The following is an 18,184-nucleotide window of genomic DNA, read 5'->3' on the forward strand; positions in this document are numbered from 1 at the left end:
GAAAAAGATACAAAAGTCTGAGGTCATGTACCAATCAACTCAAGAACAGCTTCTTCCCTGCTGCTGTCAGACTTTTCAATGGACTTACCTTGCATTAAGTTGATCTTTCTTTACACCCTAGCTGCGACTGTAACACTACATTCTGCACTTTCTCGTTTCCTTCTCTAAGAACGGTATGTTTTATCTTTACTTTATTATTATTACTTACTTTATTATTTTATTACTTTATTATTACTTATGTGGCGAAAAACTGCAGCAGGCGACGGTGCAGAGGGACCTGGGGGTCCTTGTGCATGAGTCGCAAAAACCCAGCTTGCAGGTGCAGCAGGTGGTCAGGAAGGCGAATGGGATGCTGGCCTTCATAGCGAGGGGGATTGAATATAAAAGTGGGGAGGTTTTGCTGCAGCTGTATAGGGCATTGGTGAGGCCGCAGCTGGAGTACTGTGTGCAGTTTTGGGCGCCGTACTTACGCAAGGGTATTTTGGCCTTGGAGGGAGTGCAGAGGAGGTTTACTAGGCTGATGCCGGAGTTGAGGGGGTTGAGCTATGAGGAGAGGCTGAATAGATTAGGCTTGTACTCGTTAGAGTTTAGAAGAATGAGGGGAGATCTCATTGAGACGTATAAGATGATGAATGGGACGGATAGGATAGAGGTGGAGAGACTCTTCCCGCTCAGAAAGGATAGTAGGACTAGGGGGCACAGCCTCAAGATAAAGGGGGGGCGGTTTAGAGCAGAGTTGAGGAGGAACTTCTTCACTCAAAGGGTGGTGAATCTCTGGAATTCTCTGCCCGTTGAAGTGGTGGAGGCTGCCTCGCTAAATATTTTTAAGACGCGGGTTGATGGGTTTTTGATAAGAGAGGGGATTAAGGGTTATGGGGAGAGGGCGGGAATGTGGAACTGAGCCACGACAGATCAGCCATGATCTTATTGAATGGCGGGGCAGGCTCGAAGGGCTAGTTGGCCTACTCCTGCTCCTATTTCTTATGTTCTTATCTGTTTACCACGCAAGAAACAATATTTTTCACTGTATGTTAATACATGTGACAATAATAAATCAAATCAAAATCAAATCACATTCTCCCCATACCCCTTGACTTCTTTAGAAGCTAGATATTTATTTCTTTCTTAAATAAGTCCTTAACTTAGTAAGATAGAGGGTTATAGGTATGCCAAATAGGTAGGGACATGTTCAGCACAACTTATGAGCCGAAGGACCTGCTTGTGCTGTAGTTTTTTCAATGTTTCTACGTTTCTAAGTCCAGTGGCTTGGCCTCCACAGCCTCCTGTGGTAGAGAATGCCACAGGTTCACCACCTCTTGACTGAAGAAATTTCTCCTCATCTCAGTCCTAAACGGCCAGCCCGGATCCTGAAATTGTGACCCACCAACACCAAGCACCCTCCCTCCCCGCCAGGCTAGGAGAAACATCATCACCGTAGCCAGTCCTCCAGTCCTATGTTTCAATTAGATCCCCTCTCAGTAGATCCAATCTCTCCTCATACAACAACCTGGCCATCCCAGCAATCTATCTGGTGAACCTTCATTGCACTCTATCTCTCCCTCTCTCTGTGGCAAGTATATCCTTTCTTAGGAAAGTAAAATTGCACACAATACTCCAGGTGTGGTCTCACCAAGGCCCTGTACAGCTTCAGTAAGACATCCTTGCTTCTATATTCAAGTCGTCTTGCACAGAAGGCTAACACATCGTTAGCCTAACTGCTTGCTGTACTCGCATGCTGCCTTTAGAGGCCGGCGTACAAGGACATCCAGGTACCTATTGTACCATTTGAATAATACCTGGCCAATCTGCTCTTCCATCTGAAGAGGATAATTTCACATTTATCCACATTATATGCATCTGGCATGGCTCGCCCACCAACTTGTCTAAATCACCTTGAAGCCTCTTAACATCCGCCGCACCACTCACCTTTCCACCATGTTTTGTGTCATCAGTCAACCTGGAAATATTACTTTTGGTTCCTATTGTGTTACAAATAGCTGGGACCCAAGCAGTGATTCCTACAGGACTCCTCTAATCAGTTTCCATTCTGTTTTCTGTCTGTTTAACCAACTCTCAATCCATGCCAATGTATTTTAATTTTGCACACTAACCTTTATGCAGGACTTAATCAAAAACTTTTTGAAAATTTAAATATACCGCTTACATTGGTTCACCCTTAGCTATTCTACTTTTTATATCCTCAAAAAATTCCATTAGGTTTGTCAAACATGATTTCCCTTTCATAAATCTATACTGACTGTCTAATCCTGTTAGTCAGGAGGGCTCAGACAGCGAGGCAACATGGGTAGAGCTCAGGAATAGGAAAAGCATATTCACAATGTTGGGAGTTTACTATAGGCCACACAACTGCCAGCGGAAGATTGAGGAACAGATATGTAGGCAGATTTTGGCAAGGTGTAAAAGTAACAGGTTGTTGCGGTGGGAGATTTTAATTTCTCCTATATTGACTGGGGGTCACTTAGCGTTAGGGTAATGGATGGGGCAGAGTTTGTAAGAGCATCCAGGAGGGCTTCCTGAAACAGTCTGTAGATAGTCCAACTAGGGAAGGGGCCATACTGGACCTGGTATTGGAGAATGAGCCTGGCCAGATGGTCGATGTTTCAGTAGTGGAGCAGTTCGGAAACAGTGACCACAATTTAGTAAGCTTTAAAGTACTGGTAGATAAAGGTAAGTATAGTCTTCAAGTTAAGGTGCTAAATTTGGGGAAGGCTAATTACAATAATATTAGGCAGGACCTGAAGTATATAGATTGGGGGCAGACGTTTGAGGGCAAATCAACATCTGGCACATGGGAGGCTTCCAAGTGTAAGTTGATAAGGACCGGCACATTCCTGTAAGGATGAAGGATAAGTATGGCAAGTTTTGGGAACCTTGGATAACGAGAAATATTATGAGCCTAGTCAAACAGAAAAAGGAAGCATTTGTCAAAGCTATGAGGCTGGGAACACACGAAGTAGAAAGAAACTTAAGCAAGGAGTAAGAAGAGCTAAAAGGGGTCATGAAAAGCATTGGCCAGCAGAATTAAGGAAAATCCCAAGGCTTTTTACAAATATATAAAGAGCAAGAGGGTAGCCAGGGAGAGGGTTGGCCCACTCAAGGACAAGGGAGACAATCTGTGTGTGGAGCCAGAGGAAATGGGCGAGGTATTAAATGAGTACTTTGCATCAGTATTCACCGATGAGAGGGACTTGGTGGATAAGGAGTCTGGGAAAGGATGTATAGATAGTTTGAGTCATGTTGAGATCAAAAAGGTAGTGGTATTGGGGTTCTTAAGAAACATCAAGGTAGACAAGTCTCCAGGGCCTTTTGGGATATACCCCAGAATATTGAGAGAGGCAAGACAGGAAATTGCTGAGGCCTTGAGAGAAATCTTTGTATCCTTACTGGCTACAGGGGAGGTCCCCGAGGATTGGAAAATAGGCAATGTTGTTCATTTGCTTAAGAAGGGTAACAAGAATAATCCAGGTAATTATAGGCCACTGAGCCTTACATCAGTGGTAGGGAAATTATTGGAGAGGATTCTTTGAGACAGAATTTATTCCCACTTGGAAATAAGTGGACGTATTAGTGAGAAGCAACATGGTTTTGTTAAGGGGAGGTTGTCTCTCACAAACTTGATCGAGTTTTTCGAGGAAGTGATGAAGATGATTGATGAGGGTAGGGCAGTGGATGTTGTCTACATGGACTTCAGTAAGGCCTTTGACAAGGTCCCTCATGGCAGACTGGTGCAGAAGGTGAAGTCGTATGGGATCAGAGGTGAGCTGGAAAGGTGGATACAAAATTGGCTCAGTCAAAAAAGTCATGATGTGGAGATGCCGGCGTTGGACTGGGGTAAACACAGTAAGAAGTCTGACAACACCAGGTTAAAGTCCAACAGGTTTATTTGATAGTAAACTCGCAAGCTTTCGGGGCAACCCCAAAAGCTTGTGAGTTTACTATCAAATAAATTGGTTGAGCTTTAACCTGGTGTTGTCAGACTTCTTACTCAGTCAAAGAAGACAGAGGGTAGCAGTGGAAGGGTGCGTTTCCGGATGGAGGGCTGTGACGAGTGGTGTTCCTCAGGGATCAGTGCCAGGGCTTTTGCTGTTTGTAATATATATAAATGATTTGGAGGAAAATGTAACTGGATTGATTAGTAAGTTTGCGGACGACACAAAGGTTGGTAGATTTGCGGATAGTGATGAGGACCGTCAGAGGATACAGCAGGATATAGATCAGTTGGAGACTTGGGCAGAGAGATGGCAGATGGAGTTTAATCCGGACAAATGTGAGGTAATGCATTTTGGAAGGTCTAATACAGATAGGAAATATACAGTAAATGGCAGAACCCTTAGGAGTATTGATAGGCAAAGGGATCTGGGTGTACAGGTACACAGGTCATTGAAAGTGGCAATGCAGGTGGGGAAGGTAGTCAAGAAAGCATACGGCATGCTTGCCTTCATCGGCCGGGGCACTGAGTTTAAAAATTGGCAAGTCATGATGACACTTTATAGAGCCTTAATGAGGCCGCACTTGGAATATAGTGTTCAATTCTGGTTGCCACACTACCAGAAGGATGAGGCGGCTTTGGAGAGGGCACAGAAAAGATTTACCAGAATGCTGCCTGGTACGGAGGGCAATAGTTATGAGGAGAGGTTGGAGAAACTTGGTTTGTTCTCACAGGAGCGACAGAGGTTGAGGGGAGGCCTGATAGAAGTCTACAAGATTATGAGAGGCATGGACAGAGTGGATAATCAGAAGCTTTTTCCCCAGAGTGCAAGAGTCAATTACTAGGGGGCACAGGTTTAAGGTGTGAAGGGCGAGTTTTAAAAGAGATGTACGAGGCAGATTTTTTTTACACACAGAGTGGTGGGTGCCTGGAACTCGTTTCCGGGGGAGGTAGTGAAAGCAGATACGGTAGTGACTTTTAAGGGGTGTCTTGACAAGTACACGAAAGAGATGGGAATCAAGGGATATGGTCTCCGGAAGCGTAGGGAGTTTTAGTTAAGTCGGGCAGCATGGCCGATGGGCCTGTTCCTGTGCTGTAATTTTTTTTGTTTTTTTTTTCTAAACTGATTAATAAGTTTGCGGACGACACAAAAATTGGTAGAGCTGCTGATAATCCTGGACTGACAGAGAATATAGATAGATTGGAGACTTGGGCACAGAAACGGCAGACAGAGTTTAATCCGGACAAATGAGAGGTAATGCATTTTGGAGGATTACATTTAGATGTTAACTTTTTGGTAAATGGCAGAATCCTTAGGAACATTAACATAGAGGGATTTGGGCATGCAGGTCCACAGTTCCCTACAAGTAACAACATAGGTGGCCAAGGTAATTAAGAAGGCATATGGCATGCTTGCCTTCATCAGCCAGGACATTGAGTACAAGAGTTGGGAGCTCATGTTACAGCTATATAAAAACTTGCAGTTCTGGTCACCACACTACCAGAAGGCCGTGGAAGCTTTGGAGAGAGTGCAAAGAAAGATTCACCAGGATGTTGCCTGGCCTCAAGAATATTGGCTATGAGGAGAGGTTGAATAAACTAGGATTGTTTTCAGTGGAAAGGAGGAGGCTGGGGAGAGACCTGATAAAGGTCCTCAAGATTATGAGGGGCACAGACAGGGTGGAGAGTCTGAGGCTTTTTTTTAAAAAGGGGCACAGGTTCAAGGTGAGAGGGGGAAAGTTTAAGGGAGACGTGCAGGGGAAGTTTTCCATGCAGAGAGTGGTGGGTGCCTGGAACGTGCTGCCAGAGGAGTGGGTAGAAGCAGGCACATTAACAACATTTAAGAGTATCTGGATGGGTACATGAATACAAAGAGAATAGAGCGATGTGAACCGAGTTGAGGCAGAAGGTTATTTTGTTAAGCTTTAGTTAGGGCATCATGATCAGCACAGGCTTGGATGTCCAAAGAGTCTGTTCGTGTGCTGTACTTTCCTTTGTTCTTAAATGTCTTGTTATTACATACTTGATCATTTTCCCTACTACTGACGTTAGGTTAATCAGCTGTAATATCCTGATTTCTTTCTCCCTCCTTTTTTAAATAACGAGGTTACGTTTGCCGGGACTATTCAGAATCTACAGAATTTTAGAAGATGATGACAGACACATCCACTATATCCATGGCCACCTCCTTTCGAACCCTAGGATGTAGATTATCAGGCCCTGGGATTATATTTGCTTTTCAGTCCTAATGCTATCTTTCCAGTAATGCTAATTTCCTTCATTTCTCTTCCTCCCTTTATTCCTTGGCATTTCTAGGAAATTATTTGTGCCTTCCCCCGTGAAGCTAGATCTAAAGTTGTTTAATTACATTGTCATGTCCTCCATTATAAGTTCTTATGTTTCCAACTGTGAGGGACCTACATTTGTCTGAAATATGGATTTCAGTAAGGCGTTTGACAAAGTCCCTCATGGTAGGCTGGTAGAAAAGGTTAAGGCGCATGGGATACGGGGTCAGGTAGCTAGGTGGATTGAGAACTGGCTGGGCAATAGGAGACAGAGGGTAGTTGTGGAGGGGACTTTGTCCAGCTGGAGGCCAGTGACCAGTGGTGTGCCGCAGGGCTCAGTACTGGGACCTCTCCTCTTTGTAGTCTACATAAATGACTTGGAAGAGAGCGTAGGTGGTGTGATCAGCAAGTTTGCTGATGACACCAAGATGGCAGGGTTGGCGGGTACTGAAGTGGATTGTCAGGTGATACAACAGGATATAGATAGGTTGGTGCATTGGGCAGATAGGTGGCAGAGCAGATAGGTGGCAGATGGAATTTAATCCTGACAAATGCGAGGTGATGCATTTTGGAAGGAATAATGTAGAGAGGAGCTATGTGATTAAAGGTAGACAAATTAGGAGTATAGAAACACAGAGGGACCTGGGAGTGCAGGTTCACAAATCCATGAAGGTTGTGACACAAGTGGAGAATGTTGTCAGGAAGGCTTATGGAATGCTAGCCTTTATAGGAAGAGGTATAGAGTTTAAAAGCTGCCGTCTAATGCTTCAGTTGTATAGAACGTTGGTTAGGCCGCATTTGGAGTACTGCGTCCAGTTCTGGTCACCTTACTACCGGAAGGACGTGGAGGCTCTGGAAAGGGTGCAGAGGAGGTTTACCAGGATGTTGCCTGGCATGGAGGGGTTGGGTTACGAGGAAAGGTTGGAGAAACTGGGACTGTTCTCTTTGGAAAGACGGAGATTGAGGGGTGACATGATAGAGGTATATAAGATACTGAAGGGAATAGACAGGGTCAATAGTGAGAGACTGCTCCCTAGATTGGTTACGAATACAAGAGGACATCATTTAAGGGTGAGGGGGGAGAGGTATAATTTGGATATGAGAGGAAGGTTCTTTACGCAGAGAGTAGTGGGGGTATGGAACGCGCTACCGAGTGGGGTGGTGGAGGCGGGAACGTTGGACTCGTTTAAGGTTCAGTTAGATAGGCACATGAGTGAAACGAGGATGGAGGGTTTATGGTAGGGGTTATTGAATAAGGGTTAGAACCTCGGGAGACACCGGAAAGGCAGGCTTGTGATTAACGTTTTTGTCTTTTCACTCCGCAGGTGGAGGTCCACCTCGTTGTCAAACGAGGGGCATGCACACGGTGGGTCGTGCGAGGGCTGCTCCTGGAGGTTCCGGGAGTGGCCTAGTACTTCGTGTCGGTGTGCGTGCTTGATCCTGGACCGGTAGACGGGCGCCGCAACAGCTCGGTGACTAGCACTGCTAGCTGTGCAGATACATGGATTTGGGCCTGTGTCTGTGGGAGTTTGTGCATTCTCCCTGTGGTTGCGTGGGTTTCCTCCGGGCGCTCCGGTTTCCTCCCACACCCCAAAGATGTGCTCTAAGGCTGATTGGTTTTACCAAATTGACACTATTCTCCCCTGAATCTGGCTAAGTCAGGGGTTCTATTTGTAGATACGCAGGGTAGAATAGGTGTAGGGTGATGCGGCGGCGCGGGCTTGTTGGGCCGAAGGGCCTGTTTCCCGTGCTGGGTTGTTCTTTGTTTGTTTTGTACTAATTGTTTTACATACATATTTATAGAAACTTTTACAATCTGCCTTTGAGTTACTTGCAAGTTTACTCTCATACTCTATTCTCTCCCCTAATCAATCTCTTTGTCCTTCTTTGCTAAATATTGAACCACTCCCAATCTTCAGACTTGCTACATTTCCTAGCAACTTTATATGACCTCTTTAGACCTAAAACTACCCTTAACTTATTCTGTAAGCCATAGTTAGGCTACTTGTCACGTTTTTGCACCAGAAAGGAATGTATAATTGTTGCAAAGCGTACATTTGTTTCTTAAATATTAAGCCATTGCCTACCCTGCCTTTGAATGAACTCTCTCAATCTATCTTAGCAAACTTGAGTCTAATACCTTCCTAGTTTTCTTGCTTCAGATTTTGAACCCAAGTTCCAGATCGGAGTGCTTCCCCTTCCATGCTAATGAAGACCCCACAAGATTATTAATTAACTCCTCCTCATCTTATGGGACACTTGCCTTTATCAATTGAGGCATAGATTACAAAAGCAGGGAAGTCATGTTGGAATTGTACAGAACTTTTGGTGAGACCACAGCTAGAGTACTGCGTGAAATTCTGGTCGTCACATTATAGGAAGGATGTGATTGCCTGGAATGCGCTGCCAGACGAGGTGGTAGAAGTAGGCACATTAACAACATTTAAGAGGCCTCTAGATGGGTACATGAATAGGGAGGGAATAGAGAGGAGATTCACCAGGATGCTGCCTGGGATGGAACAATTAATTTTTGAAGAGCGATTGGTTAGGCTTAGGTTGTTTTCGTGGGAGCAGAGAAGACTGAGGAGCTCCCATGAAAACAAGGTGTACGAGATTGTGAGGGGCATGACAGAGTAGATAAGGAGCAGCTGTTCCCCCTCAGTTGAAGGGTCAGCCACGAGGGGGCATAAGTTCAAGGTGAGGGGCAGGAGGTTTGGGGGCAGGGGGATGTGAGGGAAAACCTTTTTAACCCAGAGGGTGGTAACGGTCTGAAGCATGCTACCTGGGAGGGTGGTAGAGGTGGGTTGTGTCACATCCTTTAAAAAGTACTTGAATGAGCACTCAGAACATTTTAACATTTAAGGCTATGGGACAAGTGCAGGTAAATGGGATTAGGTAGGAGGTCAGGTGCTCATCACGTGTTGGTGCAGACTCAATGGGCTGAAGGGCCTCTTCTGCACTGTACGAGTCTATGATTCTATTACATAATACCAAGTCTAGGATAGCATGTTGCTAGTAGGTTCCTCAACATACAACTGGTCTTAAGATCTATCTGTACACACTCCAGGAATCGATCTGCCACAGTATCGTCACTAATTTGGTTTGTCCAACCTACATGTAAATTGAAGACTCCCAGGATTACTGAAGCACCCTTGATGCATCTTAGCTCCACCCATACTAATGCTACATCTAGATTTTCTAAGCCAATATCCTTTCTCAATATTGCACTGATTTAATCCTTAACTTACAACACCACCTCACCTCCTATCCTCTTTTGTCTATCCTTCCTAAATATCGAATGCCTTTGGATATTCAGTTATTAGCCTTGGTCACCCTGCTGCCATGTCTTTATAATTGCAATCAGATTGATCCTTGTATACCAATTTGCGCCATCAATTCACCTACCTTAATGTGAATCTTCTGTGCATTCAGATACAATGCCTTTAAACCTATCTTATTAACATTTTTACACATTTTCCCCCCCATTTTTCTACTTGCTGCTAACCCTCACTTCCTCTACCTTCCAATTCTGCTTTCTACTTTTGTCTCTCATTTCTATCTTTGTTTCCCTCCCATGTCTTCCAACTCAGGTTCCCCCTGCCATTGATTTAAAGACTCCCCACAGTACGTATGAATACCCCCGCGAGGATAGTGGTCCCAGTCATGCTGGGGTGCAATCTGTCCAGCTCGTATAGGTCCCATCTTCCCCAGAATTGCCCAATGCCTCAGGAATCTAAATCTCTTCCTGATCTTGCTAGCACAAGGCACTGGAGTAATCCTGAGATTATTAGCTATCAGGTCTTACTTTTCAAATTATTGCCTAGCTCCCTATGTTCTGCATGCAAGACCTCATCCCTCTGCTTACCTACACACCTACCTACATGATACCGATATGAATCTCAATCTCTGGCTGTTCACCCACCTCCCTTCAAATGTCTTGCAGCAACTTAGTGACGTCCTTGACCCTGGCACCAGGGAGGCAACATGACCTCCTGGAGTCACATCTGCAGCCACAGAAACATCCAGGTGCTCTCCTCACAATAGGATCCCCAATTACGATAGGATCCCGTCCCTCCCCCACCACCAACAATATCCAAAACGGAAACCTCTAGCAAGGGTGAAGGGCCCAGGAGACTCCTGCACTACGTGCCTAATGCTTTTGCTCAACCTGGCAGTCACCCATTTCCTCTCTACCTGTGGGGTGACTACCTAACTGTACATGCTCTCCATGAAAATCTCATTCTTCTGGATGCTCCACAGTGACTTCAATCACAGCTCCAAAACGTGAATTCCAGTAGCTGCAGCTGGAGACACCTCCTGCACACATGGTCACCCTGGAAGTGTCCCAGACTTCCCACTTCACACAAGAGGAGTATTTCAAATGGTTCAGCTGCCCTGCCATGATGTACCCCTAAATTACTTCCTTTACCTTTACTTTCTCTTACTTAGAGTATGTTAAGGACAGGTCACCAGGTCCTGCTTACTAAGGTTGCTGTTTCTCTTCCTGGGAAAATGTACACAAGGAAAGGATCGCTGGCTCCCTCTTTCCCAAACTCCCTCAGTCACCAAACTCCAACTCTCACGCTCTACTACAGTCAAATCAGCATTCCTGTGCAGACAAAGCTGCATTTTAAGAATACCTCATCGTATACTCAACTGAATCCAGCCTCTGGAAACATAATTAAGCCCATTGTCTAATTAACTAGATAATTTTTAAGCAGAGCAAGATAGCAAGGGGGTGAAAAGTTACCGAAGGTGGGCAGGAACATGGAAACAGAAACACAGAAAGTAGGAACGGGGGAAGCCATTCGATCCTTTAAGCCTGCTCCGCCATTCATTATGATCATGGCTGATCATTCAACTCAATAGCCTGATCCTGCCTTCCCCCATACCCTCTGGTACACTTTGCTCCTGGAGCTATAGCTAACTCCTTGAAAACATACAATATTTTGGTTTCAACTGCTTTCTGTGACAGAGAATTCCACAGCCTTATCACTCTCTGAAGAAATTTCTCCTCAGCTCATTTACCCCATATCCTTAGACCAAGACCCCTGGGCTCTGGATGCTCCCCCCACCATTGGGAGCATCCTTCCCCAGATAAGGAGGCCAAAACTGCTAAAATATTCCAGGTGTGGTCTCATCAAGGCCCTGTACAATTGTAGCAAGATAGCCCTGCTCCAGCATTCAAATCCTCTTGCTAACATACCATTTGCCTTCTTTGTTGCCTGCTGCACTTTCACAGACTGGTGTACAATGATAGCCAGGTCTTGTTGCACATTCTCAATATTAATTTACAGCCATTCAGATAATAATCTGTCTTCTTGTTTTTGCTACCAAAGTGGATAACTTCACATTTATCCGCATTATACCGCATCTGCCATGTATCGCACTCACTCAGCTTGTCCAAATCACACTAACATCTCAGCGTCCTCCTCATAGCTCACCCTCCCACTCAGCTTTGTATCATCTTCACAAATATCAAATTTAGTTCTCTCACCAAAATCATTAATAAACATTGAGTAGCTGGGGTCCCAGCACCGACCCCACTAATCACTGCCTGCCATTCAGAAAAAGACCCATTTATTCTGACTCTTTATTTCCTGTCTGCCAACCAATTTTCTATACACCTCAATATGCTACCCTCCAATTCCTCGCATTTTAATTTTACTTGCTAATCTCTTGTGTGGGGCTTTGTTGGAGTCATGGGTACAGAGATCAGCCATGATATTATTGAATGATGGCTTAAGTGGCCTACTCCTGCAATTAATTTTGTGTGCGCGCGCTCATCCCAGACTTGATCACACAGTCACAGGCATGACGTTTGTCACACTCACATTTCCTCAGTCACTCATTCTTCACCTTTCATAAGAATACCATGCACAGAACTCTGCTTACCTATCATTGAGGATTGAATCTTGGGCCTCAGGAGGTGCGATTGCCAGCTGAAAGGGAGTGTTGAAGTAATGCTGTTGCTCATCTGACCTGTGTATGATCCTCCCATCACGCACTATGAGAAAGCCAGAGTCTCCCAAGTTAGCTGTGTATAAACAGCGCTTCTGTCTATCCAGAATTACAAGACAAGCAGTACTGCTACCTGTGAACAAATTTAAAGGGACACCATGAGTTGGACAAAGATAGCACAATGCAACTTCATCAACATGGTATTTTGTATTTAATCTAACTATTGAAGGATAAAAGAACTGTACTCAATCAAAAACAATATGCTGCAAATCAAATATAATTAGAAAAGTATCAATATGCATTAAGACAGATTCAGACCATAAATCATTCCATAAACCAGACCATAAACTACAGACACAAATCAATAAACAGCTTTCAAAGCTTGAACTGAATTTCTATATAGTTGAATGCTATTTAGTCCATCTCATCCCTTGTTGACAAAAACAACAGAAGTGAAATTTCAAGACTTTAAGCATGTTAGTGTATAGAAACTGAGATTTGTTTATAGCCTCACTGTAGTCATTAACCATGTCAAGGCAGGTCAATCAACATTTTCTTAATTACGCCTCCTAATCCCCAATTAATAGAAGCTAGTGAGCCACCTACAGCCCGATGGACAGGGAGCTGGAGGTCACATTTTCTGAAGACATGGTATTTCTCTCATGTTCTCCAGCCCCACAACCCATCAAGATAGCAGCACTGTTCTAATTCTGGCTTCCTGTGCATACACAGTTATAACCGCTCACACTGACAGTCATGCCTTTAGTTGCCAAGGCCAGTAGCTCTGGAATACCCTCGTTACACCTCTCTGCTTCGCTTTCATTCTTGATGGCACCCCTTAAAACCTCTGACCAAGCTTTTGGTCAATCTGACATACAGTATCTCACGTGGTTTGGTGTCAGACTTTGTTTCAAGATGTTCGTATGAAACGCTGTAGAATGTTTCATTACACTAAAGACCCTATATTAAATTACTGGCACTAGTTACAACCAGTGAGCAACACCAAAAGCAAAGCAGAGAATAAAGAAGATTCCTAAAGAATGGGTAATGCTGGATAAAGATAAATGTAAAAACAAGCTGGAGGAGAAGAATCTGGTCAAGGAAGTGGACACAAATTGTCAAAAAAGACTATTCATCCCATTGTTACAATCCAGGTCAGAAACTTCAAGATACTTTATGAAGTCAGCCTAGACCATAAGTTTGCAATTTGAATTTGGCTAGGGTAAGCATATGGTGTTTCACTCTGGGGTTTGATTCAAATGACTCACCAGGAAGCTTTTATCAAACAAAGTTTATTTAAGAATACAGTTAACATATGGAAAGAAAATTAATAATAAATTTTACCAATTACAAACAAGGAAAAAAAACCCCATGCTATTGTGTAAACCTTAACAGCTAAATGCACTGTTCCAACCAAACAAATCTCCATATGTATGCTCACATGATTTTTGCAGCTTTGCAACCCCTGCTGTGAATTAGTCCTTTGGCTGGAGAATTGAAATTCTAGCTTCTCCGTTCTGGAAATCTTAGCATACCTCAAGGTAGAGATAATGTCACAGCTGGCCTCTAGCTAGCAAACCACCAACAGCAAAAATTTCACTCCAGGAAGGCAAGAAAACCTGCTTCCAACTAGCCAGCAAAATTCCTAATACCAAGGAGAGAGATAAATACACTGCATCCAGCCTGGAGTGCAAACACCTTCGCACTAGCCAGCAGCCAAGACTGAAAGTAAAAAAAACTCCTGGGAGAGAGAAAAGAAACTGTCCCATTTGAGCTATCAATTAATCTTCCCACAATTCGAACAAGGTCATAAACCCCCAGCGTGTACATTAGGCCCAGATTAAAACTAAACAAAACCCCATTTAAATAGCAATAAAAGTTACCACTACAGACCTCAGGGTGTCAATACAAAAAACAAAAAAAAATCACAGGCTTGCTTACAAACTGCAGGGAACGTGATTAAAATACATTTCTTAAAGGCACAGTGGCATCACACCACTATCTAAGACACATGGCTGGTACAGAAGGCTGACTCTTTATCTGACAACATTGCTGAATTTCAAAGCTGGCTCAGTGTGAATCATTAAGGACTGTAAGTGCCAACGTGCACATATATATTTTTCACACTTTTATCGGATTTCATTTAATTTTCTGTCATTCATTTCCCTCAATCACTGTGTCTTTCATAAACCCATTTACTGTGGTCTTTTATCTGATCCATGACAATGGACCCAAAAGGTGCTTTGGTAGAAGCTGAACTGCCTTGTTTCCCCAGTTTCAGAATCAGTGAATCTGACAAAGTTGTACAACTTGGATTCCTAATCATGATGTATGTATGAACAGTAGGACCTACAGCATTGATCACTGTACTCTAGCTTCCCCCAGGTTGACAGGTGCTCTCAAAGTAATCTTACATAAGAACATAAGAAATAAGAGCAGGAGTAGGCCATCTAGCCCTTCGAGCCTGCCCCGCCATTCAATAAGATCATGGCTGATCTGAAGTGGATCAGTTCCACTTTCCCGCCTTCTCCCCATAACCCTTAATTCCCCTGTCTATCAGAAACCTATCTACCCGTGACTTAAATATATTCAGCGAGGTAGCCTCCACCACTTCAATGGGCAGAGAATTCCAGAGACTCACCACCCTTTGAGTGAAGAAGTTCCTCAACTGATCTAAACTGCCCCCCTACCCTTATATTGACACTGTGTCCTCTAGTCCTGCTCAATCTTCATTTCTATTTTTCAATAAATTTTCAATGAGTCTGTGCAGCAATCTTTTGCACGCTGCCTAGAAATCCTACAGTTCACACACACATCTTGATTAGGAAACCAAGTGTACAAGTTTGTCAAATTCACCGATTCCGAAACTGGGGAGTCCAGTGTGTGTGTCATGACTCAGATAAAAGAAACACAGCAAATGGGTTTATGAAAGTGATTGAGGGCAACCTCCCGAGACTCTCCGACATTAACACAGGAAGTGAAGCATAGTATAAAACCAAATGCTTACTAAAATCCAACAGTAGATATTCCACAAGTGGAAAGCAATATAAAGAACAACGACAAAGACAATCAAAGGAAGTGGCTGAAGCCGCAAATGGGGAAAAATACTGCAAAAGATCTGGTTACAGGACAGGAAGGACGTGATTATACTAGACAGGAGACAGGAGATTAACAAGGGAGTGGCCAGAGATGAAGAATTTTATCTAAGACATAGACTACATTGCCTAACATTGTTTTCTTTGGAATACAGGAAAATGAGAGGCTTTGTATCTGATTATGCAGATAGAGTCGGAAGGATCCCTTTCTCTTACCAGAGAGATTAATGACATCATTTTAAAGTAATTGTCAGAAGGATTAGAGGAGAAATGTTCGATGTCCAGGAGGTGGTGGTGGGGTCTGAGCTCATCACCTACAGGGCTGGTAGAGACAGAAACCCACGTTGTTTTGAAAAGTACTCAAGTATGTCCTCTATAATCTACAGGATTGTAGGTCAAGAGCTAGGAAGTGGAATAAGGCTAGATAGATCTTTTTCTACCAACAGACACACATGGTGTGCTGAATAGGCTCCCCTTATTCTAAATCTTCTACACTTCTATGCTTAAAATAACTTGCGAGAGATATCAGGGCAGCCATAAGATATGGCTGATCTGATCGTGGCTTCAACTCCACTCATCCAAGCACGTCAAGAGTTTTCATCACACTCCTGACATGTGCCTCGTAGATGGTTACACTTGGTCAAATGCTGCCTTGATGTCAAAGGCAATGACTCACCTTAATTCTTGAGTTCAGATGAGTTGTCCATGTTTGCACCAAGGTTATAAATGAGTCAAAAGATGTACAGGTTGGTTAGATTGGCCATGCTATCCCTTAGTGACAAAAGATGTGTAGGTTAGGTGGATTAGCAATTGTAAATGCTCGGGGTTACGGGGATAGAGTGCGGTGGTGACCTGGGTAAGATGCTCTTTCAGAGAGTTGGTGCAGACTCGATGGGCTCAATGGCCTCCTTCTGTACTGTTGGGATTCTATGGAGACCAGGAACTGAGTGGCCCTGGCTGAACCCAACCCAAGTATCAGTGAGCAAGTTATTGCTGAGTAAGTATCACTGAAGTGCAGACTGATGGGGCAGTAATTTTCCGGGTTGGATTTCTCCTGCAATGGAACAGCCGTGAGGACGGTGACCTCAGGAGGAGACCAACATGGATCATCCACTCAGAACATCTACTCAAGATCGTTCCAAATGCTTCAGCCTTATCTTTTGCACTGATGTGTTGGGCTCACCCATCATCAAGGATGGGGATATTTGTGGCGCCTCCTCCTCCTGAGAGTTGTTTAATTGTCCATCACCATTTATGACTGGATGTGGCAGGACTGCAGAGCTTAGATCTGATTTGTTGGCTGTGGGATTGCTTAGCACTGTCTATTCCATGCCGTTTGGCATGCAATATATAGCAGCTTTACCAGATTTGACATCTGATTTTTAGGTACGTGTGGTGCTGCTCCTAGCATTCCCTCCTGTACTCGTCATTGACCCACACTTGATCGTCTGGCTTGGTGGCAATGGCAGAGTTGGGGGATATGCTGGGCTGCAGGTTTGTGATTGTGATTGAATATAATTCTTGTGGCTGCCCAGTTTTGGGTGACTAACTGTTTGAAATCGATTCCATTTATCACAGTCATAGTGCCATAGAACACGATAGGGGGTAATCTCAATGCAAAGGTGGGATGCTGTCTTCACAAGGGTTGTGTCATGGTTACGCATACCAATACAGTCACGGACAGATGCAACTGCGACTATTAGACTGGTGATAAAATCAAGAGCAATCATTTTTATTAAAAGCAAATTACTGCACTTGCTGGAATCTGAAAGAAAAACAGGAGATATTGGAGAGATGGGAGTGGGAGGACCCAGTAATCGTCGTCCATGAAGGTACCAATGACATCAGCAGGACAAAGAAGGAGGTTCTGCATAATCAGTATGAGGACCTTGACATCAAATTAAGTAGAGCTTCAAAGATCATAATCTCTGAGTCATGTGCAAATTGGCACAGGACAAATGAGATGAGTAAGATGAATGTGTGGCTGAAAGTCTGGTATGAAGAAGATTGGAAAAATTCATGTGGAAAGATTTATGGGCCATTGGTACCAACGCTGGAGAAAATTGGATCTGTAACTTTGGGACAGTCTACACCATAACCATGCTGGGAGCTGTGTTCTTGCAAGCTGCATACCTCGGGAATTAGAGAAGCTTTTAAATTAAATATTGGTGGCAAGGGATCAAATCTGGGAAGATGTGGTAAACCACAAAGCAGAGGCGAGGGTAAAGAGAAAAGTATTATTATGGGAAATGAAGAACAGACCATGAGAGAGGATAGGGAGTACAAATCTAACAGCAGACCAACAGATGAGACAAGAGATTATAAAAATAATAGAAGGTTGTAAGCTTTGTAATCTGTGGGTGTGGAAGTAGTGTGGGTAGAGATGAGAAATAGTAAAGGCAAGAAGTCATTTGTGGGCATCGTGCACAGGAACCCAAACAGTAGCTGCATGGTAGCGTGGAGCTTTAAAGAAAGAAATAATTGGACCTTGTCAGAAAGGGACAGCAATAATCATGGGAGATTTTAACCTTCATACAGACTGGAAAAGTTACATGGTCAAAGGCAGCCGAGATGAGAAGTTCCTGGAATGTTTTTGGGATAGTTCCCAAGAAGAGCATGTTCTAAAACCAAATAGAACAGGCTATACTAGGCCTGTTATTGCACAACGAGATGGGGGCAATTAACGATCTCATAATGAGGACACCCCTACTAGATAGCAGCATCTATAATGGGACTGAATATTACACTCAGTTTGAGGGAGAGTGGAGTGGGTCACAGGCTATGTTTTTAAACTTAAATATGGGTAATTATGAGGACATGAAAGCAGAGCTGGCTAAAATGAACTGGTAAAGTAAGTTAAGTGATAAGTCATTGGGATGCACTGGCAAACATTT

At 43.8% G+C, this 18,184-nt stretch overlaps 1 protein-coding gene across 1 annotated transcript in view; it reads right to left on the reverse strand.

Moving 5' to 3' along the window:
- Nucleotides 1–18,184, reverse strand: part of LOC145357615 (protein phosphatase PTC7 homolog) — an 82,789-nt gene that overhangs the window by 39,142 nt on the left and 25,463 nt on the right. Inside the window, exon 4 of the mRNA XM_080211101.1 lies at nt 12,130–12,328. Within this exon, the coding sequence (XP_080067227.1) occupies nt 12,130–12,328 (199 nt within the window). The remainder of the gene's footprint in view (nt 1–12,129; nt 12,329–18,184) is intronic.

This window comes from Carcharhinus amblyrhynchos, chromosome 23 (assembly GCF_965287045.1).
Source record: "Carcharhinus amblyrhynchos chromosome 23, sCarAmb.v2.hapA, whole genome shotgun sequence".
Classification (NCBI taxonomy): Eukaryota; Metazoa; Chordata; class Chondrichthyes; order Carcharhiniformes; family Carcharhinidae; genus Carcharhinus; species Carcharhinus amblyrhynchos.